Source organism: Carcharodon carcharias, chromosome 1, assembly GCF_017639515.1.
Source record: "Carcharodon carcharias isolate sCarCar2 chromosome 1, sCarCar2.pri, whole genome shotgun sequence".
Lineage (NCBI taxonomy): Eukaryota > Metazoa > Chordata > Chondrichthyes > Lamniformes > Lamnidae > Carcharodon > Carcharodon carcharias.
In genome coordinates, this window is record NC_054467.1 from 178,551,699 (window position 1) to 178,576,289 (window position 24,591).

General features: G+C 41.4%; 1 protein-coding gene across 3 annotated transcripts in view; it reads left to right on the forward strand.

The window, feature by feature from the left end:
* Positions 1-24,591, forward strand: part of plpp1a (phospholipid phosphatase 1a) — a 118,479-nt gene that overhangs the window by 71,654 nt on the left and 22,234 nt on the right. For all 3 annotated transcript variants that reach the window (XM_041194829.1, XM_041194907.1, XM_041194997.1), the window contains exon 4: positions 14,638-14,695. In XM_041194829.1, the coding sequence (XP_041050763.1) occupies positions 14,638-14,695 (58 nt within the window). The remainder of the gene's footprint in view (positions 1-14,637; positions 14,696-24,591) is intronic.

The following is a 24,591-nucleotide window of genomic DNA, read 5'->3' on the forward strand; positions in this document are numbered from 1 at the left end:
ATCACTGTTGCTTAAAGAATCCTTTACTATGAAATCATTAATTAATTCAGTCTCCATGCACATTAGCAGGTCTAAAATAGCCTGCTCCCTGGTTGGCACTAGAACATACTGCTCTAAAAAATTATCCCAAATACACTATGAATTCCTCCTTCAACCGACATTTACCGATCTGATATTTCCAATCTATATGAAGATTAAAATCACCCATGATTATTCCAGCACCTTTCTTACAAACCCTTAGTATTTCTTCCTGAATACTCTGTCCTACAGTGTAATTACTGTTAAAAGGACACATAAACTCAAAATTATTGGCCTGTATTAAATTCACAGCGTTTTACCAACACCCACATTTCTAATTGCCACGAGAGTGTACTTTTTTGTGGAAAGACTTTATTGAAGGAAGCATTTAACTTTTGCTAACTTGCTTATTACAAAAATTTGCTTCAAAGATGCTCTTAAGTCCTAGGCAGCAAATCATCAAATTAACACATCACACTCTCAAAATCCAGTGATATTATGAACATTTTTTGGAAAATCTGTATAGATATTCCCTGATCCCTAAAGGTTGTGAGTAGTAACTATGATCTGCAGTCATCCTTATATCTCCACTATTCAGCCATGGCTTACTGTCCACTATAGACAGTGATATGGTGGTATTGAATGGTGAACTATAATGGAAATAAAAATCAGGACAGATGTAAAATGAACTGCCGACTTGCTATCACCAATTTTACGCAATCACACAAAACATAGGTCTACACAAAAATCCCCAGCATGGAGAAATGTTGTGTCCCATGGAAAGGTTGATCCTTTAAGGTCAAACTTACAGAATTTGATCCCCTAAAATGCCGGTAAAAATCTTAAATTCCATGTAATAAAAATAGGATGTGACTTATTTCTGATTGTTCAATCTGTACTTGTTCTTACAATCTCCAGTATTTCAACAATCAGATCTCATAGTCATGAAGTTATAGAAGGGGGCCATTTGGCCATCAAGTCCATGCCAGCTCTCTATAGAGTAATCCAGTCAGTTCTATTCCCCCAATCTATCACCTGTAGCCCTGAAAGTTCCCCCCTCCCTTCAAATGCCTATCCAATTTCTTTTTGAAAATATTGATCACCTCTTCTTCCAATACCCTTGTGGGCAGTGAGTTCCAGATCATTACCACTCACTGCATAAAATAGTTCTTCCTTATATTCCCCCCTGCATTCTTGTCCAAAACCTTAAATTTGTGTCCCCTAGTCCTTGTATCATCAGCTAATGGAAATAGTTTTTCTTTGTCTACCGTATCTAAACCTGCCATAATTTTTAAAAAATTCTTTCATGGGATATAGGCATCACTGGCAAGGCCAGCATTTGTTGCCCATCCCTAATCGCCCTTGAACTGAGTGTCTTGCTGGGCCATTTCAAAGTTAAACACATTACTGTGGGCTGGAATCACATGTAGGCCAGACCAGGTAAGGTAAGGATGGCAGATTTCCTTCCCTAAAAAGCATTTTTTAATGACAATCAATGATAGCTTCATGGTCACCATTACTGGGACTAGCTTTCAATTCCAGATTTATTAATTAAATTTAAATTCCACTGGCTGATATGGTGGGATTTGAACCATTGTCCCCAGAGTATTAGTTTGTGCACTGGATTACCACTACGCCACTAATCTTGTACACCTCTATCAAAACTCCCTCAATCTCTTTTGCTCAAAGGAGAACAACCCCAGCTTTTCTAACCTGACCTTGTAGCTAAATTCCCTCATCCCTGAACTATTCTGATAAATCTCCTCTGCACCTTTTCTAGGACCTTCCCAAGAACATAGGAGCAGGAGTAGGCCATTCAGCCCATCAAGCCTGCTCTGCCATTCAATATTATCATAGCTGACCGTCCACTTCAATGCCTTTTTCCCACACTATGCCCATAGCCCTTTGTGTTACTGGCATTTAGAAATCTGTCAATCTCTACCTCAAACATACTCAATGACTGAGCTTCCACAGCCCTCTGTGGTAGAGAATTCCAAAGATTCACAACCCTCTGAGTAAAAAAATTTCTCCTCATCTTAGTTCTAAGTGGCTTCCCCCTTATTTTGAAATTGTATTCCCTAGTTCTAGACTCCCCAACCAGGAGAAGCATCTTACCTGCATTTATCCCTTTAAGTGTTTTGTAGGTTTCAATGAGATCACTTCTCATTCTTCAGAACTCTAGAGATTACAGGTTAAATTTCCCCAATCTCTCTTCATAGGACAGTCCTGCAGTCCCAAAAAGAAGCTTCCTAAAGTGTGGTGACTGGAAATTATGGCCGGACAGAGCTTTATAAAGTTCAGCATAACCTCCTTGCATTGTACTTAACACTTCTATTTATGAAGCCCAAGATCACATTTGCTTTGCTAACTACTCTCTCACTATGACCTACCATCTTCAAAGATCACATGAACGCTAAGCCCCTCTATTCCTGCACACTCTTTAGAGCTGTGCCATTAATTCTATATTGCCTCTTCCTATCCCTTCTGCCAAAATGCATCATCTCAAACTTTTCTGTATTAAATTCCATCTGCCATTCTGCGAGTCTGTCTATGTCCCGTTGCAGTTGATTTTTGCCATCTTTATTGTTTGTCACACCTCCAAGCCTGCTATCATCAACAAATTTTGAAATTTTACTCTGCATTCCAAGTCATTGAAATATGGATCAAAAAGGCAATGGTTCTAGCACTGACCCTTGTCGAACAGCAGTGTCTGTTGTCCTCCTGTCTGAAAAACAACCATTCACCATCATTCGCTGTTTTCTGTCCTTAGGACAATTTTTTTTTTACCCGAGCTGACAGAGAATCTCCTATTCCACGAGCCTCAATTTTGTTCGCCAACCTTTCATGTGATACTTCGTCAAACATTTTTCTTAAAATCATTATAGACACCATCCACTGAATTGCCTTCGCCGACCTTCTCTATTATTTCATTAAACATTTCAGTTTGATTAGTCAAGCATGATCTGCCTTTTACAAATCTATGCTTACTCTCCTTAATTAAATGAGGCATCTCCAAATGCCTTTTAATTTTTTCCTGATTATTGTTTCTGAAACTTTACCCACCACTGATGTTAAACTAACTGGCTGTAGTTGCTAGGAATATCTGTACATTGTTTCTTCAATAAGAGTGTCACATCTGCCACTGTCCAATCCTCTGACATCTCCCCTGTATCTGGAAGAGATCGGAAGATTATGGCAAGTCTTTTCACTATCTCCAGTCTGGGATGCATGCCATTTGAACCATGAATGCCCGGTTTTGAGCTGTTGGACCGTTCTGAGTTTAGCGCGATGGTAGTGTGCTCATCTTCACAAGGACTGTGCAATGGTCACTCTTACCTATGTCATTGTCAGATGGATCTGTGAATGTAGATTGGTGAGGACCAAGCCTAGAGGGCTTTCCACCTCACCAACTATCTTAGTCCCTGTCTGGCAGATATGTCTTTCAGGATGTGCCCTGCTCAGTCAGTATTGGTGCTACTGAGCCATTATTAGCGATATTGACGTCCCCAACCCCAAGTACTTTCTACGCCCTTGCCACTCTCAGTACTTCCTGCAAGTGCTGTTCAACATGGAGGAGCACTGATTCATCAGCTGGGGGAGGACGGTTGGTGGTAATCAGTAGGAGGTTTCCTTGCCCGTATTTGATCTAATACCATGAGACTTCATGGAGTATGAAGCCAATGTTGAGGACTCCCATGGCAACTCCTTCCCAACTGTTTAGCAGTGTACTGCCTCTGCTTGGTCTGTTCTGCAGTGGGACAGGACATGCCCAGGGATGGTGATGGTGGCTTCTGCGGCATTGGCTGTAAGGCATGATTCTGTGAGGACATAGCTGGGCAATTTTCCACATTGCTGAGTAGATGCCAGTGTTGTAGCTGTACTGGAACATATTGGCTAGAGCTGCAGCAAGTTCTGGAGCATAAGTCTTCAGCACTATTGCCAGAATATTGTCAGGGCCTTCAGCCATTTCTTGATATCAAATGGAATGAATCAAATTGGCTGAAGAATGGCATCTGTGATGCCGTTGACCTCCGGAGGAGGCCGAGATGGATCATCCACTCGGCACTTCTGGCTGAAGGTTGTTGCGAATGCCTCAGCCTTATCTTTTTCACTGAGGTCCTGGACTCCCCCAACATTGAGGATGGGGATATTTGTATGAGTTATTTACTTGTCCACCACCATTCATGAGCGGTCGTGGCAGGACTGCAGAACTTAGGTCTGATCTGTTGGTTGTGGAATCGCTTAGCTCTATCACTTGTTAGCTATGTGGTTTGGCATGCAAGTAGTCCTGTGTTATAGCTTCACCAGTTTGACACCTCATTTTTAGGCATTCCTGGAGCTGCTCCTGGCATGCCCTCCTGATTCTTCAATGAACCAGGGTTGATAATCTGGTTTGGTGGTAATGTTAGAGTTGGGGTTATGCCGGGCCATGAGGTTACAGATTGTGCTTGAGTACAGTTTTGCTGTGCTGATGGCCCACGCGCATCATGGTTGTCCAGTCTTGAGTTGCTAGATCTGTTCGAAATCTATCCCATTTAGCACGGTGTTAGTGCCACACAGCACGATGGCAATATCCTCAATGTGAAGATGGGGCATGGTCTCCACAAGGAGTGTGCGGTTGTCACTCCAGTTGATACTGTCGTGGGCAGATGCATCTGCAGCAGACAAGTTGGTGAGGATGAGGTCAACTATGTTTTTCCCTCTTGTTGGTTCCCTCGCCACCTACCGCAGATTATAACAAGTCCTTCCACTATTTCCAATAGGAGATGCTATGTCTTTTGGAACTCAGTTAGTCATGATGCAATGGAGCCACTCTTGGTGATGGACATTCAAGTCACTCACAAGGAGTACATTCTGTGCCCTTGCAACGCTGAGTGCTTTCTCCAAGTGGTTTTCAACATGGGGAGTACTGATTCATCAGTGGGGGTGGGGGGGGGTGCTAATCAGCAGGAGGTTTCCTTGCCCATGTTTGATCTGATGTCATAAAATGTCATGAGATCCAGAGTCGATGTTGAGGACTAAGGGAGGCATCTCCCTCCCTCCCGACTGTATACCACTGTGCCACCACCACTGGTGGGTCTGTCCTGCCAGTAGGACAGGACATACCCAGGGATGGTGATGGTGGTGTCTGGGACATTATCTGTAAGATATATTTCCTGTCAGGCTGCTGCTTGACTGGCCTGTGAGACAGCGCTCCCAATTTTGGCACTAGCCCCTAGATGTTAGTAAGGAAAATTTTGCAGGGTGAACAGGGCTGGGTTTGCTGTTGTCATTGCCAGGTGGTCCATCCGGTTCCATTCCTTTTGGTGAACCAGATGGGTTTTTATGACAATCAACAACGGATTCATAGTCATCATTAGACTTTTAATTCCAGATTTTTATTGAAATCAAATTTCACCATCTGCCGTGGTGGGATTCTAACCCAAGCCCCCAGAATATTTCCCTGGGTCTCTGGATTAATAGTCCAGTGACAATACCACTATGCCACCCAAGGCTCCTTGCACAGCTCCTTCCAAACCCACCGCCACTACCATCTAGAAGGACAAGGGCAGCAGAGACATGGAAACACCATCACCTTGAAGTTCCCCTCCAAGCCACTCATCGTCTTGACTTGGAACTATATCACTGTTCCTTCACTGTTGCTGGGTCAAAATCCTTGAACTTCCTCCCTAACAGCACTGTGGGTGTACCTACACCACATGGACTGCAGTGGTTCAAGAAGGCAACTCACCACCACCTTCTCCTGGGCAATTAGGGATGCCCATATCCCATGAACGAATTTTTAAATGTATGACTATGTCAGGCTCTTGCATATCTTACAACCAAAAACTGTGCCAAAATTGGCTGTCATAGTCGTACTCACAGAATCATACCTTACAGCCAATTTTGGCGCATGCCCCAGTTGTTAGATCGACAGGGCTGGGTGTGCCTTGTTGTTTCTAGTCAATGCCAGGCAGTCCATCCAGTTTTATTCCTTTTTGGCTTTTCTGGAGTAGTTTGGTACAACTGAATGCTAGGCTATTTCAGACAGCAATTAAGAGTCAACCACATTGCTGTCTCACATGTAGGCCAGACCAGCTAAGCATGCAGATTCCTTCTCTAAAGGGCGTTAGTAGTTTTGAAACCAGCTTTTGATTCCAGATTTTTATTAATTAAATTAAAATTCCACCAGCTGCTGTGGGGGGATTTGAATCCATGTCCCCAAGGCATTACCTGAGACTCTGGATTATTAATCTAGTGATATTATCACTGCAACACTGTCTTCCCCTTACTGCTCCCTGCTTACTTCACACACCAACTGAAAATTGATAGGCAGGGTGCACTGAAAAAGCTGGCTGTGCTTAGAGTGAATAACTTCAGAGGAAAGGACTGTCTTCAAAGGTGGTGGAAGAAGACCATGAGCAAATATGCCATATGGCTGAAGCAGAAATGCTTGTGAACCACTTAGGAAACATATTTGAACATACATGAGATGCTCTGGGCCATCAGCAGCAGCAGAAATGTACTCAACCTAAATCTGTAACCTCATCACCAGGCATATCCCTCACTCTACTATTACCATCAAGCCAAGAGATCAACTCTGGTTCAATGAAGGAAGGCATGCTAGAAGCAGCACCAGGCATACCTAAATACGATGTGTTAGCTTGGTGAAACTACAACACAGGACTCCTTGCATGCCTAACAGCCGAAGCAGCATGTGATAGACAAAGCTAAGCAATCCCAAAACCAATGGATCAAATTGGAGCTTTGCAGCCCTGCCACATCCAGCTGTGAATGGTGGTGGACAATTAAACAACTAACTGAAGGAGGAGACTACACCAATATCCCCATCCTCAAAAATGGGGAGCCCAGCACATCTGTGCAAAAGATAAGGCTGAAGCATTTGCAAAAAACTTCAGCCAGAAGTGCTGAATAGATGATCCATCTTGGCCTCTTCCTGAGGTCCCCAGCATCGTAGATGTAAGTCTTCAGCTAATTTGATTCACACCATGTGGTATCAAGAAACAGCTGTAGTCACTGGATACTGCAAAGGCTATGTGCCCTGGTAACATCACAGTAGTACAAAGTCTTGTGCTCCAGAACTAGCTGTGACCTTAACCAAGCTGTTCCAGTATAGCCAGAATATTAGCATCCACCTGCCAATGTGGAAAATTGACCAGGTATGTCCTGTCCACAAAGAGCAGGACAAATCCAATCCAACTAATTACTACTCCATCAGCCTCCTCTCTAACATCAGCAAGTGATCCAAGTTTTTGTCAATAGTGTTATCAAGTGACACTTACAGAGCAATCGTCTGCTCATTGATGCTCAGTTTGGGTTTTGCTAGGGCCACTCAGCTCCTGATCTCATTGCAGCATTGGTCCAAATATAGCCAAAAGAGCTGAACTCAAGAGGTGAGGTGAGAATGACTGCCCTTGACATCAAAGCAGCATTTAACCATGTATAGCATCAAGGAGCCCTCAACTACATTTAACTAAATGGAACCCAGGGGAAACTCTTCACTGGTTGGAGCCATACCTAGCACAAAGGAAGACATTTGTGGTTGTTGGAAGCCAATCATCTCAGTTCCAGGACATCACTGCAGGAATTCCCCAGAGTAGTGTCCTGGGCTCAACCATCTTCAGCTGCTTCATCAATGACCTTCCCTCCATCATAAGGTCAGAAGTGGGTATGTTCACTGATGACTGCACAATGTTCAGCACCATTTGCAGCTCCTCAGATACTGATACTGCAGCAAGATCAAACAACATTCAGGCTTGAGCTGATAAGTGGCAAGTGACATTTGCACCACACAAGTGCCAGGCAATGATCATCTCCAACAAGAGAGAGTCTATCCATTGACCCTTGTCATTCAGTGAATTCCCCTAATATCAACATCCAGACATTACAATTGACCATAAACTGAACTGGATCAGCCTTATACACACTATGGCTACAAGAGCTAGGCTGTAGGCTGGGAATTCAAAAGTCAGCAATTCACCTTCTGACTCCCCAAAGCCTGTCCATCATCTACAAGGCAGGAGTGTGATGGAATACACTCCACTTGCCTGGATGAATGTGGCTGTAGCAAAACTCAAGAAGCTTTACACCATCCAGGACAAAGCACCCTGCTTGATCAGCACCCTATCTGGCAATCTAAACATTCACTCCCTCCACCACCAATGCACCATGGCAGCAGTGTGTACCATCTCCAAGATGCACTGCAGCAACCTTCGACAGCACTTTCCAAACCCATCACCTTGACCACCTGGAAGGACAAGGGCAGTAGGTGCATGGGAACATCACCACTTGGAGGCTCCCCTCCAAGCCACATACCATCCTGACTTGGAATTATATCGCTGTTCCTTCCCTGTCGTTGGGTCAAAATCCTGTAAATCCCTTCCTAATAGCACTGTGGGTGTACTTACAGCAATGGACTGCATCAGTTTAAGAAGGCAGCTCACTGTTTCTTTCTCAAAGGCAATTATGGATAAGCAACAAATGCTGGCCTTGCCAGTGACCCCCCACGTCCCAAGAAAGAATTTTAAAAACTGTCCAAAATTGGAGACAGGTAAAGAGAGAACTGGAGAGTCTTTTAAGGCCTTGTCTCGGTTTCATGCTGTTGTTCCATCTAGTCTTGGCTTTAGATGTTGCCTTCTGTGTCTCCTGATTTTTTTTTTGGGCGTGGTATGATAATGTTTATGATGCTGCCCCAGGCAGTGATATTAGTGGTAGGAATTTGCTTGCTTTGCTATCCGAAACGTCTGTCGTTTAATTGCATGTACTTACCCTGTATATGCTAATAAATTAGAATTAGCAGCACTCCTGCAAAAAGATAAGGGATATTATTAAGTGAGGTGACATGCGGGTAGCACAGCCAATCTATATACCTGTTAACAATAATTAGGGATATTTCCTTCTCAAGTTTATTTGTGATCATTTAATTAGAAAATGTCTCTGATAGAATGCTGCTAATTCACACGTGCAAGCAAATTTTGCCGCAGAGGATAAGTTAAAGGAGTAGTTACACTAATATGCCACCAAATTTGGGTACGATATACTACCTTTACTCATACACCTAGTAGAGTTAAGTGAATGTATTCATCAGTCTCAGTGGCATTGTTGCATTTAGATGGGAGGGATTGGGAGGTGGTCCTATTCAGGGGACATGTCTCGGTTTCATGCTGTTGTTCCATCTAGTCTTGGCTTTAGATGTTGCCTTCTGTGTCTCCTGATTTTTTTTGGGCAGGTATGATAATGTTTATGATGCTGCCCCAGGCAGTGATATTAGTGGTAGGAATTTGCTTGCTTTGCTATCTGAGACGTCTTGTGCAACAAGTAAGTCAGAAGACACGTAGCTTAAAACTTACGGCTTTGCGCAAAAGTTAGTCAGAGAGGGCTCAATAAGGATATCTTCCCCTCAAAGCAGGGAATATTTATGATTATTAGATTATTCATAAGATTATTAACATTTAACCTTATTAGATATCCTTTTTTGTAGAATAGTAGAGTGGGAAAACTTTGAAATAGGGCACAGTATAGAATGTTGCCAAGATAGAGGGATTCTGGAAGATAATATCAAGTTTTAAAAGCTTATTGCAGCTGGAAGCAAAAGTCCTTGAAGATTGCCTTTAAACTGCCTGTATAAGATAAAGGCAGGAATGCAGAGGCCTCTCTCTTCAAGATAAGAGACTACAGGATTAAAAGCCTGAGATACATTGGTGAACACAAAAGGCACTATGTAACTCTGTAAGGTTAGCAACAGCCACATGATCTGTTACTTGTTGGTCATAAAAAACATGCTCAGGGATGAAGATTAAGTTGGGGATAGGGAAGCTTTAATTGGATAGCAGCCAGGATAAAAGTAACTAGACCAACCAAAGCCACGTGGAGGAGAGGAATGAAAACCTAATACATGAGACAGAGAATGAGAAGCTCGAACCGAAGACCAAATGCTGCAAGAGTTGTTATCTAGAATAATATAAAGAGTATACAGCCCACATTAGATCATAAATCACTACTTGAGTTTATTGCTATAGTTTACATGAAACTTAATAAACTTGTTCTGACTTCATCTCATTAAAGAAGCCTCACAACTGAATTTGCTGCCATGTTCTGTCCTGCCAGTAAGGTAGCTGTAGAGGAGGGGGGACCGGAGAGTGGTGGCAAACCTCCCAAACCTACAGTTGGTAAAACTCCACAGCCAACAAACCAAACACATGAACTCAGCTTCAATTGATAGTGTTGGGATGGAAATTGGGCATGTGGAGGATAATCATTCAAAATGGGAAATATTTTGGTAAAGGCAAGTACCCTGCCCCTTGTTATTATCCTCTACATAACATGGACAATTGTCCCAAAGTAATTGCTGTTCAGAAGGATGACCTACCATAAGGATCCACAATCTGGCCACCCTTTGTGAGTTGCTGCTCTAGATTCATAGCTATGTAAGGGATAACTTTTGATAAATGAGGAATATTATACCCAAAAATGAGTAATTCATGAGTAAACAGTGGAAAGTTCAGGGCTATTGGCCTTTGGCTTTCATTGCAGAATGAGCATCTGCTTACAAGAGAACCAAGAGGTGGTGCAGGGAAAGACATGGAGCCTTAAATTCTCATGGATGAAAAGAATGGGGATTGGGCACATTACCTATTGGTCTTGCCAAGTTTAAATTCCATCTCAGGTTCTGACTGGGGTGCGGCACGGTTGATTATTTTGCCTCCAACCCCTTCCATAACCTCCTGCCTACCCTATAAAGGAAGCTGTCCAGGAGATGTTCCAGTCCAGCTCAGAAATCCTGTCAGTTATCCACTCTTGAAGCCTCCTCTCACGTTTTGCCTGATATCAGCTGGACTGAGCTGCAGGAGAGCAGGATGCCTCCTTGGCGTTGTCAGGTAGTAATTAAAATAGGTCATTAACTGCTTTTTAAAACATCCTTCCTGGCTTTAACAGTCATTTCCTACTTCCTGAGTTGTCAGCAACTTGCCAGCATCAGCCAAGCAAGTGCACAGTGGGGATTGCTTCTTTAGTGAAATTGACAGGTTGGGGAGGTTTTAATCAGTGAAACTGAAGAGCTGCAGCCATGCCCTGGAGAGAGGCCAGTGCTCACAGCGCTCCTTCTCAGAGCATGCTTTCAGTGATTTGCAACTTCTTGGTAGCCTCCACCATGGCATGGGAGTACTTTATGCAAGTCTACCTTGAAGCTCTGATGAAAAGAGGAGCAGCAACACTCAAATGAGGCCATATGGGTAGAACTTAAAAACAAAAAAGGGGGCAATCACATTTCTGGGAGTGTACTATAGATCCCCAAACAATCAGGGAGAGATACAAGGGCAGATATGTAGACCAATCACAGAGAAGTGTAAAAATAATAGTAGGGGATTTCAACTTCCCCAATATTAACTGGGATAAACAAAAGGTGAAAGGCTTAGAGGGGGCAGAATTCTTAAAGTGTATCCAGGAGAGTTTTATAAGCCAGCACGTAGAAAGTCTTACAAGAGAGGGGGCGGTGCTGGACCTAGTTTTAGGGGTCGAAACAGGGCAAGTGGTAGAAGTGTCAGTGGAGGAGCATTTCAGTGATAGTGACCATAACTCAATAAGATTTAAGGTAGTTGGGGAAAAGGACAAAGATGGACCAGAAATAAAGATACTGAATTGGGGGAAGGCCGTTTTAATATGATAAGACAGGATCTGGCCAAAGTGTACTGGGAGCAGCTACATGCAGGAAAATCAGAGCAGTGGGAGTTATTCAAAAAGGAATTAGTGAGAGTGCAGTGCTAACATGTTCCCGTAAAGGTGAAGGGTGGGACCAACAAGTCCAGAGAACCCTGGATGTTGAGGAATATCCAGAATTGGATAAGGTAAAAAAGGGAAGCATTTTTCAAGGCGGTGACTATTTGTATAGGTGAGGGTAATGCAGTTGGTGTAGCCTACATGGACTTCAGTAAGGATTTTGACAAGGTCTCGCATGGGAGACTGGTCAAGAAGGTAAGAGCCCATAGGATCCAGGGCAATTTGGCAAATTGGATCCAAAATTGGCTTAGTAGTGGGAGGCAGAGGCTGATGGTCGAAAGTTGTTTATGTAACTGGAAGCCTGGGTCCAGTGGCATACCGTAGGGTTCAGTGCTGGGACCCTTGCTGTTTGAAGTGTACATTAATGATCTAGACATAAATGTAGGAGGTATGATCAGTAAGTTTGCAGATGACAGGAAAATTGGTGGTGTAAATAACGAGGAGGAAAGCCTTAGACTACAGGATGATACAGCCAGTTGGGCTGGTCAGATGGGCAAAACAGTGGCAAATGGAATTTAATCCTGAAAAATGTGAAGTGATGTATTTTGGGAGGATTAACAAGGCAAGGGAGTACATGATGAATGGTAGGACCCTAGGAAGTACAGAGGATCAGAGAGACCTTGGTGTGAATGTCCAGAGATCCTTGAAGGCAGCAGGATGGGTAGATAAGTTGGTTAAGCAGGCATATGGAGTACTTGCCTTTATTAGTCGTGGCATTGAATACAAGAGCAGGAAGGTTATGATGGAGTTATAGAAAGCATTAATTAGGCCACATCTGGACTTCTGTGTGCAGTTCTGGTCGCCACAATATAGGAAGGATGTGATTGGACTAGAGAGAGTGCAGAGGAGATTCACCAGGATGCTGCTTGGGCTAGAAAGTTTCAGCTATGAAGATAGACTAGATAGGCTGGGTTGTTTTCCTTCGAGCAAAGAAGGCCGAAGGGAGGGACCTGATTGAGTTGTGCAAAATTATGAGGGGCATAGTTAGGGTAGATAGGAAGAAACTTTTCACCTTAGTAGAGGGGTCAGTAACCAGGGGGCATTGATTTAAGGTAAGGGGCAGTAGATTTAGAGGGGATTTGAGGAAAAATGTTTTCACCTAGAGAGTGGGGGGTATCTGGTAAGGGTGGTAGAGGTGGGAACCTCACAATATTTAAGAAGTATTTAGATGAACACATAGACGCCTTAGCATACAGGGCTACGGGCCAAGTGCTGGAAAATGGGATTAGAGTAGATAGTGGCTTGATGACTGGTGTGGATACGATGGGCTGAAGGGCCTCTTTCTGTGCTGTAAAACTCTGACTCTATGACCAATACCAATAATGCCAATGACAACAGCAGGAGCAACACCAACAGCAGCTGTCGTCTCCTCAAACACAAGCATAGGGGATGGATACAGGGATCCATCTCCAAAGGGGTGAGACCCACAAAAACAGGGTCTCCTAGCAGAGGATCAGCTCTTGTGTGAATATTTGTGCCTCATGAGGCTCAGGCTTTCATGCCTGGTCATTTCTGATACTTGTAGCCTTCTTGAACGTGAGCTGCTTCCTCGTGGACCAGGTAAGCAGACATTGCTAGTGGCCGGCAAGGTGGCTATCACTGGAGGGCCAAGTCCCACCTCCCCCCAGGTCTTTGCCTCTCCCCAAAGTTGTGTGCTCTCTTCACATGCAATGAGAGAAAGCAGAGAACTATGACTGTTAGAAATGGCTTGTGGGGATAGAAGGGCAACATTTGCAGTGGATGACTGTGAGATGACACAAAGATGTGAGTAGGAGTGTTGACTGTCCAGTGGGATGTGAGGAGGTGACTGGAGAGAAAAGAATGAGTCCAGCTGCAATGTGTGCAGTGCAGGAGAATGCTGGGAAAGTCAACAATGTGGGGCATGGTACCAGCAAGTGTTATGGGAAAACTTTTCCACCCTCCCCAGGTCCTGAGTCCTCTTGGTGCAGGTTGGAGGGACCACACTCCTGCTGCTGACTTCCTTGGCCATTTCTTTGCCCTCTTCCCTGCACGCTTACTAGTTTGAGGGGTTGGCTTCTTCCTCCCATTCTTGGGGAAGATCACCTCAATGCAGTCACTCATCCCTTAGCAGGATCTCCAGAGAGTGAGAGACATAGGAGCCTTCCCAGGTCCCCTCTCCACTCCTGTGGTTGCTGTAGCCTCAGGGATTTATGTCTTGTTGAGCCCAGATTAAAATAATCTCTTTGACCAATTTGGTGTGTTATCCCACCCACCCTGTCAAATTGGTTGAAGAAACTGGAAGTGGAATGTAGTGCCATGACAGTTAAAGAGCCCCAGCAAAGTCTGTTGCAGATGCCTACTGGTTCCTGACCCACTCAAGTCCCACCGTTTCAGCAGAGACTATTGCTTGAGAATTCTGCCTGATGTGTCAGTTATTGTAATATATTCAAGGTGCTTTGAATATGGTTAATGTTTTCAGAAACCATATGAAACTTACTCTGGAAAAATGGTGTTTGATAATGATTGATTGTGTTGGATTAGCTGAACAGAAGCTTTTAAATTGGTTAACTTGGGATAGTATGATAACATTGAAATATAGCCCACTCACTGTAGACAAAATTGGCATTAAAGAAATTCCATTGACTCTTGTGATAGGCAATATAATTATTTCTTGAAAAAATACAAGTTTTATACCTGTCAACTTTAAAGTTTTCTAAAGTTAACCTAAAGTATTTTTACAATTTTCATTATGTATATTTTCAAATATTGAAAGATGTTTGTCACAACCTTGGCTGATTTTACGTATCTGAAAGATCCATTTTTGTTCCTGGAAGTGGCACTTCGGTGAGGATCGTAATAACATTGTATTGTTCATCCCTCTAGGTTATCCTTTTTCTCTGGCCATTCATCCTTCTCCATGTACTGCATGATGTTCCTCGCAGTAAGTATTTTTGCATTTTTATTGGCATTGACACATATTTGCAGCACATTATCTAGCTGTTTGCCTCATGAGCAGTGCCTTCAAATTTGCAAGAGTTGAGATGATATTTAATTTGCAGGTGGCTCCATGCAGCTGAATGTAAGTGTGGGGGAGGGTTTTGTTTGCAACTGTGATAAAACTGAAAAGTGGAGAAAGGGAGCAGACAGGAACTATTAATTGTGATTGGAATCTATCATATTAAATAGATACTGTCTGATTAATTTAGCTGGTTGCCTGCTCAATTGGACATATTTTCATAATCTTTTGACATTTTTAAAGGTATCCGGGACACTGTAGACACAAGGAAACCTCTTCCAAGATCCACAAACTGTGCAGGAAAAAGTGATCAACCTTTAGCAACAGGGGAATTTAAAATGTTTTAATTCATCAGAAGGTTGGTGGCCTCCAGATTGGGACCATGTTCTTCCTTGCATTTCTCAAGCTCAATTTTAGAGCTTTGGTCAGACATGCAACATTTACAGTTATTTCCAAACCTTTCTTTTTCTGCCCTATGTCAATGAGGTGTTTAGTGGCATCTTGATAATATTGCATCATTATATCAAAACACAAATTGCTAGTAACAGTTTAACAGTGCAGTTATTGAAACAGAAAGAAAGTTAGTAATACACTGGTCTCTGCAACAAAATTGTTATTACTCCTTATGCTACTGCAGAGCTTCTCAGATAAGATTTTGGGGTCACGAGCTTTGACGCAGCAATGGCTGCTGTGGAGCTGGGACTGATTTCTGACAGCTACAAGACCCCTTTAAATTCTTGTGGTTTTTTCCTATTGCTGGGTGTGGCCTAATGGACTGCTATCTGAGGCCTGATTGCTGCTGCAAAAACAGCCTGTGAAAAAGTAGCTGTTCTTTTTTTTTAAGAATCCTGCCTTTTCATCAACTTCCCCAATTCATTAGACAATGCCAAACCAACACAAACCCTCACCCTGAGTATGAAGATAGATATAACAAGCTTGCTACCTCTTCTGTCATTGCAACAGCCAATTCAGCTTGTGCAAATCAGTCTAAATTAGAGGTATAAATACTCAGTTTTAATAACTATATATTCATGCTTACTAAAAGTTTTATGAGCCATAATATTTTTGTAGGGAACAAGAATCCTTTATGACTCTATATCACACAGATATTTTCTATTGTGTATGACTAAAACCCTTTTGTTGGGACTATTATATAATCTGGTTCTGCGTGTAATTTGCAGTCATGTGTATCAAATGTCCGTACATGCAGAAATGGGATTTCAAGATTTGATGCAGCAAAGAATTATAGAGAGTTGTGTGAAATTTTAGTTGAGGTTATCATGGACATTTAGCTGCTTCAAGTGCTCCAAACAGTAATGACCGCACAAGCACCTGTCTGAAACCCTATTCAATAGCTGTTGTACTCCCAAATTTTCACTTTAGGGTCACACAAGTTAAAATGGGATCACACTGGGAAAAAGTTTAGGAAGCATTATTTGGCTGAACAGAAAGCAACTGCTTTGGACCAATTGTTTGTAATGATTGAAAGTCGTTTTGTGATAAAATTAACACTGATATTACTCATCATGCTTCTTAATTTATTTTTATGATTACTTATTATTATGGTGTCATGGTTTAAGTTTGTCTATTTTAGCAAGGTAAAAGCATACTGCCCACAATGCAGAACACCACTCAGAATACAAATAATGATAAATAAGACAATAAAAATCAGGAAATAGTGATTAGCCAATACTAAGTTTAGGTTTTGAAATTTTGAAAATGGTTGGAGGGGAGCAAGATAGGGAAAGAATTCTACAGTTTTAAGGTCCTTGGAAAGAATAACTTAGAACAGGAGACTTCAATGAGCCTTCATTGCAGCACACTGGAGTCATAGGAGGAGTAACATGTAGGTTGGTGGCTGCACACCTTGTAGGATGATAACTTCAAAAGAATAAATTGAGGAACACTGTCCAAACTAGAACAAAAACAAAAATACCTAAAAAAAACTCAGCAGGTCTGACAGCATCTGTGGAGAGGGGTACAGTTGACGTTTCGAGTCCGTATTACCCTTCATCAGAATGGGTCATGCGGACTTGAAACGTCAACTGTATCCCCCTCCGCAGATGCTGTCAGACCTGCTGAGTTTTTCCAGGAATTTTTGTTTTTGTTCTAGATTTCCAGCATCCGCAGTATTTTGCTTTTATCTTACTGTCCAAACTAGAAATGGTAAAATAAGCAGTTGGGAACATTTGTGAAAGAGAGAGAAATTGTGGCTCAGAGGTAAAAGGTGAGAGGGTTTGCCTGTAAGGCTGGTATTTTTCTAGTATCCCGTTAAGGTGTATGAGAGGCAATAGAACTTTCAAAACATGGGAACAATGTTGGCATCTTTGAGCTTTAAAAAAAGTTAAGAGTTTTTGAGAGCAAGAGGAAATCTCAATGCAAAGACAAAGCTGTACTTCTTGGGGCCAGATTTAGCATTGTAGGCAATTTATAGTTCTAGTAGATAGTATGAGACATGAAATAACAATGTCAATGTTACTACTCTTTATGTGTTTGACTGCATGACTGTCACTATGGTGCCTGGCTGCCTTTTGAGTTTTAATGCGTTCAAAACATCTCCTGATCAATGTCAGTAAGACAGTTTGCATTAGAGGCATCAATTCCACACGTCTTCTGACTCACTTAGGTGTCACAACCTTAGCATCCTGCTGAGTATCAAAGTCCATATTTGGTTCTTTACCAGGATTTCAGACTTTTTCACAACATTGCCTGTATCCCAACACACCCTCACTGTGATTCTTGCTGTCACCATCTCGGTGCCTGATTTCTCTAAAGACTTGCTCATCATCCTTCTAATCCCTAGCCAATAAAAACTCTATCTCATTCATAATTCTGCTGATTCTCCTATCTGCATTAATTCTCCCGATTAATCATGTCTGCTTAACTAACCTCTACTTTCAGATGAGATCCCACCTACCTGTTTGGGTAGTGCCTATGGCATTGTTCTGAGAAAGAGCAGGAGACTTCTCCCCAATGTTCTGGCCAATATTTATCTCTCAATCAATATCACAAAAACAAATTATCTGGTTATTATCACATCGCTGTTTGTGGGAGTTTGCTGAGAATATTTTGACTGCTGTATTTCTTACAGTAATTACACTTCAAAAAAAAAGTGCTTCGTTAGCTGTAAAGTGCTTTGAGACATCTGATGGTAGTGCAAAGTGCTATGTAAATGCAAACCCTTCTTTCTTATGTCTCCCCATTCTCCGGTGCATTGATTTTAAAATTCTCTTTCTTGTTTGCAAATCTCATCATGGTTTTGCTGCATTCAATCTCTGCAATTATATTAATGCTCATGTAAGACCATAAGACGTAGGAGCAGAAGTAGGCCATTCAGCTCATTAAGTCCACTCCACCATTCAATGAAATCATGGCTGATCTGATAATCCTCAACTCCACTTTCCTGCCTTTTCCCCATAATCCTTGATTCCCTTACTGATCAAAAATCTGTCTATCTCAGCCTTGAATGTACTTAATGACCTCTACAGCCCTCTGTGGTAAAAAAATTCCACAGATTCACTACTCTCTGAAAGAAGAAATTCCTCCTCATCTCTGTCATAAGTGGGCAACCCCTTACTCTGCGATTATGCCCTCTGGTCCTAAAGTCTCCCACAAGGGGAAACAACCTCTCAGCATCCATTCTGTCAAGCCCCCTAAGAATCTTTTATGTTTCAATAAGGTCGCCTCTCATTCTTCTAAACTCCAATGAGTACAGGCCCAACCTACTCAACCTCATCTCAGAAGAAAATCCCTCCATACCCGGGATCTCACTGGTGAACCTTCTCTGGACTGCCTCCAATGCCAATATTTCTTTTCTTAGATAAGGGGACCAAAACTGTTCACAGTATTCTAGGTGTGGTCTAATTAGTGCCTTGTATAGTTTTAGCAAGACTTCCTTATTTTTACACTCCATCCCCTTTGAAATAAAGGCCAACATTCCATTTGCCTTCCCTATTACCCGCTGAACTTGTATGTTAGCTTTTTGGGATTCATGCGTGAGGACTCCCAAATCCCTCTGTGTTGCAGCTTTCTGCAGTCTTTCTCCACTTAAATAATATTCAGCTCCTCTATTCTTCCTGCCGAAGTGCATAACCTCACATTTTCCCACATTATATTCCATCTGCCAAGTTTTACCCACTCACTTAACCTGTCTCTATCCCTCTGTAGGCTCTTTGTGTCACCACTTGCCTCCCTACCTATTTTTATGACATCCACAGACTTGGTGATAGTACATTCATTTCCCTCATCTAAGTCATTAATATATATTATAAATAATTGTGGCCCCAGCACTAATTCCTGTGGCACTCCACTAGTTACAGGTTGCCATCCTGAAAATACCCCTCTTATCCCAGCTCTCTGTCTTTTATTAGTTAGCCAATCCTCTATCCATGCTAATTTACTACCCTCAACAGCATGGGCTGGTATCTTATTAAGCAGCCTTATGTGAGGTACCTTTTCGAACACTTTTGGAAATCAAATATATTACATCTACTGGTTTCCCTTTATCTACTCTGCTTGTTACCTCCTCAAAGAATTCTAATAAATTTGTTAGGCATGATTCCCCCTTCATGAAGCCATGCTGACACTGCTTGATTATATTATGCATTTCTAAATGCTCTGCTATTACACCCTTTATAATAGACTCTAACATTTTTCTCAATGATGGATATTAAGCTAACAGGCCTATAGTTAGCTCTTTTTTGTCTCCTTCCCTTTTTGAATAAGGATGTTATACTGGCAGTTTTTCAATCTTCTGGATTTCCAATCTAAGGATTCTTGGAAGATTACTACCAGTGCATCCACTATCTCTGTAGCTACTTCCTTTATTATCCTAGGGTACAATCCATCAGGTCTAAGGGACTTATCGGCCTTTAGCCCCATTATTTTCCCGAGTCCTTTTTCTCTACTGATAGTTATTGAATTTATTTTCTCCACCCACTTTTGCTTGATTATTTAGTATTTTTAGAATGCCAATAGCGTCTTCTACAGTGAAGACTGAAGCAAACCACGTATTCAACTTCTCTGCCATTTCCTTGTTCCCCATTATTAGTTACCCAGCCTCGTTCTCTAAGGGGCCTATATTCACTGTGGCCTCTCTTTCCCTTTTATATATTTAAAGAAGCACTTACTGTCCATTTTTATATTACTTGCTAGTTTACCCTCAAAGCTTATTTTCTCCCTCTTGACTATTTTTTGGTCATCCTTTGTTGGTTTTTAAAACTTTCCCAATCCTCTGGCTTACCACTAATCTTTGTCACATTGTATGCTTTTTCTTTCAATTTGATACAATCCTTAACTTCCTTGGTTAACCATGGTTGGTTTATCCCTTTCCTGAAATCCTTCTTCCTCTCAGATATATCTTTGTTGTGAGTCATGAACTATTTTCTTAAACATGTGCCATTGTTCATCAACTGTCTTCCCTTCTAAACTCCTTTCCCAATTCACTTCAGCCAACTCTGCCACTATTCCATTGTAATTACACTTATTTTAGTTTAGCACAGTTGTTTCCGACCGAAGTTTCTCATCCTTAAACTAAATGCTAAATTCTACCATGTTATGGTCACTGTTTCCCAGGGGATCTTTTACTCTGAGATTGTTTATTAAACCTGCCTCATTACACATTACCAGATCCAAAATAGCCTGATCCCTGGTTGGATCCACAACATATTGTTCAAAGAAACTGTCCTGAATACACTCTATGAATTCTTGCTTGTGGCCACCTCTGCCAATTTAATTTTCCCAATCTACATGATGATTAAAGTCACCCATGAATAATGTACTCCCTTTTTTACATGCCCTCATTGTCGCCTGATTTATACTCTGTCGAACAGTATAGCTACTGTTAGGAAGCCTATAGACTACTCCCACCAGTGTCTTCTTCCCCTTGTAATTTCTTACCTCAAGCTATATGGATTCTACAACCAAGATCATTTCTTGCTATTGTGCTTATTCCATCTCATATTAACAAAGTTACCCCAACTCCCTTTCTTTCTTGCCTGTCCTTTCAAAAAGTCACATACCCCTGAATATTTAGTTCCCAGCTTTGACCTCTTTGTAACAATGCCTCCGTAATGGCTAAAAGATCATACCCATTAACCTCTATTTGTCTGTATCTTCAATCACCTTCCCTAACTTCTGCTCAGTGCCCTGCAGGCTCTTGTGTTTTGCAACTTTCATTACATAAAAGGGACTGTATAAGTTTAAGCTGTTGTCTGATGAATTGAAGGAATCATAATCAACCATTTGTTTTAAGAAGGCTGGATAGCTTGAGCACTGAGTGCACGTGATCTGAAGGAACTTGATGAGTGTAGAGTGCAAGGAATGGGAGATAGCAGATAATGAATGGCCGAGATCACTGGTAAAACAAGCAGAGGGAAAGGACAGTGGAATTCAGAATGAAATAAACAATAATGCTATTATAATATATAGTAACTTTGGTATTTAATAATATTAGAGGAGAGTTTCTAATACTGGAGGCTCAGAAGACTGTCATACTGGAATACATAGAAGTTATTAAAGGGTACAAAAAATACAAATTAAGATGCAGCTTAAAAGGATAATAGAGTAGAAGTAGTGCCTACAGCTCCTCGAGCTTGCACCACCATTCATTTAGGGCTGATCTTCTCAACTCCACTTTCCTGTTCTCTCCCTATAGGATATATCCCTTGATTTCCTAAGAGACCAAAAATCTATCTCAGCTTTGAATATATATATGATAGAACATCCACAATTCTCAGAGATGGAGGTTTGCAAAGTTTCACAACCTTCTGAGTGAAGAAATTTCTCTTTATTTTAGTCCTAAATGATCGACTCCTCATCCTGAAACTGTAGCCCCTATGTTCAGGAAAGATTATCCAGCCAAGGGAAACAACCATTCAGTGTCTATCCTGACTTCTCTTCCCCCACATTTCCTAACCACTATGTTTTATGCTCAGCTGTAAAACACAGAATTCCAAAATAACATTTTGGTTTTCACAACTTATGTTCTTAAAAGTTGCATGTTCTCTGATTTTGAAAGTAACTGTAAAGGTGCAATTTTTGGTCTTTCTGATTTGGTACTTTGCTTTCCCTTCAGTGCATTTTTTTTGGATGGCTTCAATTTCCTGGAATATTTTTTTAAAATATCAAATTTTCAAGGTAGTTGCTGTCAATGGCAAACAGGTCCCACTAAATAAAGAAAGGAACAGCGAGGAAGTGGCATTGTACAACCTGAATAGAGGCAGCATTGCCGGCACTGGAAGGACAAGCTCACTCCTATCAAAAGAGGATGTCAATTGAGGGAATTAACTGGGTAGAACTTGGGTTTTGTGAACACTCAAAGGTTAAGCTGTAAAGGAAGTGCTACCAATAACATTCAGTTGAAAACCAAAGAAGTTTACCGCACAAGAAGAAACTATTTAGCCCATGATGTCTGATCCAGCTCTTTGCTAGACCAATCCAAAAATCAACTCTATTGACTTGTAACAACACTCTTCTTTAAATATTTCTATTAAAAAGTGCAATGGGTATGTTTATCAAGCATTCAATTTGGTAAAGCATTCCATACCTCAACCATTGTTGGTGAAGATATTATTCCTATCCCATCAACTTACTTCCTTAGTGACAATCTAAACCAAAGCTTCTCCCTTTAGCTATGGCTGCATCACACTTCCTTTGCTGCTTTAATGAAATAGCGAGCAGCTGAGGGGAGATTTTGTATTTTTAAAGTACAGGACATATCCTCGCTCACCTAAAGTAGCTTATTCCTAATGCTTTATCAAGTGACCTAGTTCATGTGGACTAGGATTTAAATGTCTTTTTGAATGATACTCTATGCTTGGAGTAGAGTCACATGGACTCTAGTTTCCGTTGTGACTGTTCTATATTGTTTAATTCTCAGCACAGCGTTTAGTTATTGAATGCTGCATATGAGAATAAGTAAAGTGGAGAATCTGCACTGGTCCTTGCAGTGAGTCATCTGGAAATCCCCACTCAGTTCATGTTTTTTCTTTTGAAGTTCAATACATTTCTGCAAGACATTATGACCCATTAGTGTTGACTAATCACCAGGTGACAGCAAATTAACAACAGCGTTACTAATAAAGTATGTTTAACAATGGACCATTTGCTTAGCAATTTGGAAACGAAGGGCTGTGTGCAGTAACATTTAATGCATAGGTAGTGGAGTTAAGAATTTCCTGACATACCAATTGCAAACAACATCCTCAAGTGTGTGAGATTGTGATTGTAAGAGTATAGGTACTTGGTTCTAAACTGGCAAACTAGTACTACCGCTGTGGTTAAGTTTATTTCAATTTTAATCATCATATAGCTTGATCATTAATTGACAGTTTCCCCCCCAGGTTCTTGAAGGCAGGGACTCGTGCTAGGGTTTAGTTCTATAGTTAACAGCAGCTCTCCTGCAATTTGCCCAAGTGTCCAATTCTTAATATGTAAGCCATGACAATGCTGGTTAGCAAGTTTTGAACCATGCATGGAGATGCAGCCTTGGGGTAGCCCAATCTTGTTCTAGTGAACATCTAGTATTGTTTTAAAATGGATTATAATGGTTTTATTTATTTCGTAATTTTAGTTAACCATTTCACTGCATTACCTCTAAATATGTTTTATTCATTTAGTTTTTATGGCCTAAATGGACAATATTAACAAACCATGATTGACTCAATCACTAAACAATTTTAGTTCTGCAGTGGTGGTGTAAAAATAGTACAAGGAATCTGTGGATATGTCAATGAAATGGATCACAACTCTTTGTGGTGACTCTACAGCTGTACAATGCAGCATTTTGCCAGTGACCCAGATAGCAGCAAATCTAGTATTTTTCTGGTTTTAATTTGGAGTGTGAGAGAAATCATGGTTTATCAAATTTACAGGGACTAATGTTGACTAAACACAGGGAAAATGTTTGTTATCTAATATAATTTGACCTCTCCTGTAAGTTTTGCATTCTTTATACCTGCTTTCGGTGTCTGGTCTGAGTGGTAATTCTTCACTTGGGACTAGATTTGTTAATTGTGGAGGACATCAAAGCAATTCCCAATCCTGTCCTCATCTGATACCCACACAATAGGAATCCTGTGATTTTATTTTGCTTAACCTACTCCAGTGTAACTGAGACAGATTGAAGAATAGCTTAGATTAGGTAATAACACAGTCTGAGCAGCTCCCTGCTCTATATGTCTCGGCTTCACACCAGGTGGTTTGTTTACTAACTGAACTATCGGATGAGCTACTTTTGAACAGACACTTAACCGGCCTAGGAGAAATTGCCATTTATAAATAATATTAGCCATTTTGCATCTTCACACATGTCCTGTTTAATTTTAGCAGTATAAATTTTTTTTATTAATTCACAGGATTTGGGCTTTGTTGCCCAGGCCAGCATTTATTGTCCATCTCTTGTTGCACTTGAGAAGGTGGTGGTGAGCTGCCTTCTTGAACCTCTGCAATTCACGTGGTGTAGGTACACCCACAGTGCTGTTAGGAAGGGAGTTCCAGGATTTTGATCCAGCAACAGTAAAGGAATGGTGATTTATTTCCAAATCAGGATGGTGAGTGACTTGGAGGGGAACTTCCAGGTGATGGTGTTCCCATCTATCTGTTGCCCTGGTCCTTCTAGATGTTAGTGATTCTGGGTTTGAAAGGCACTGTCTAAGGAGCCTTGGTGAGTGGAGCAAGTGTCATACAGTCACATACAAAGGCTAAACAAGGGTGTGATTTCAGCTCCATTGATATTCATTTCCCCTGCTGTTAGTAGAATCTCAGAAGGAATGTAAAGGCACAGCACATGTTCTAATAGATGTTTTGTTATATACTCCAAC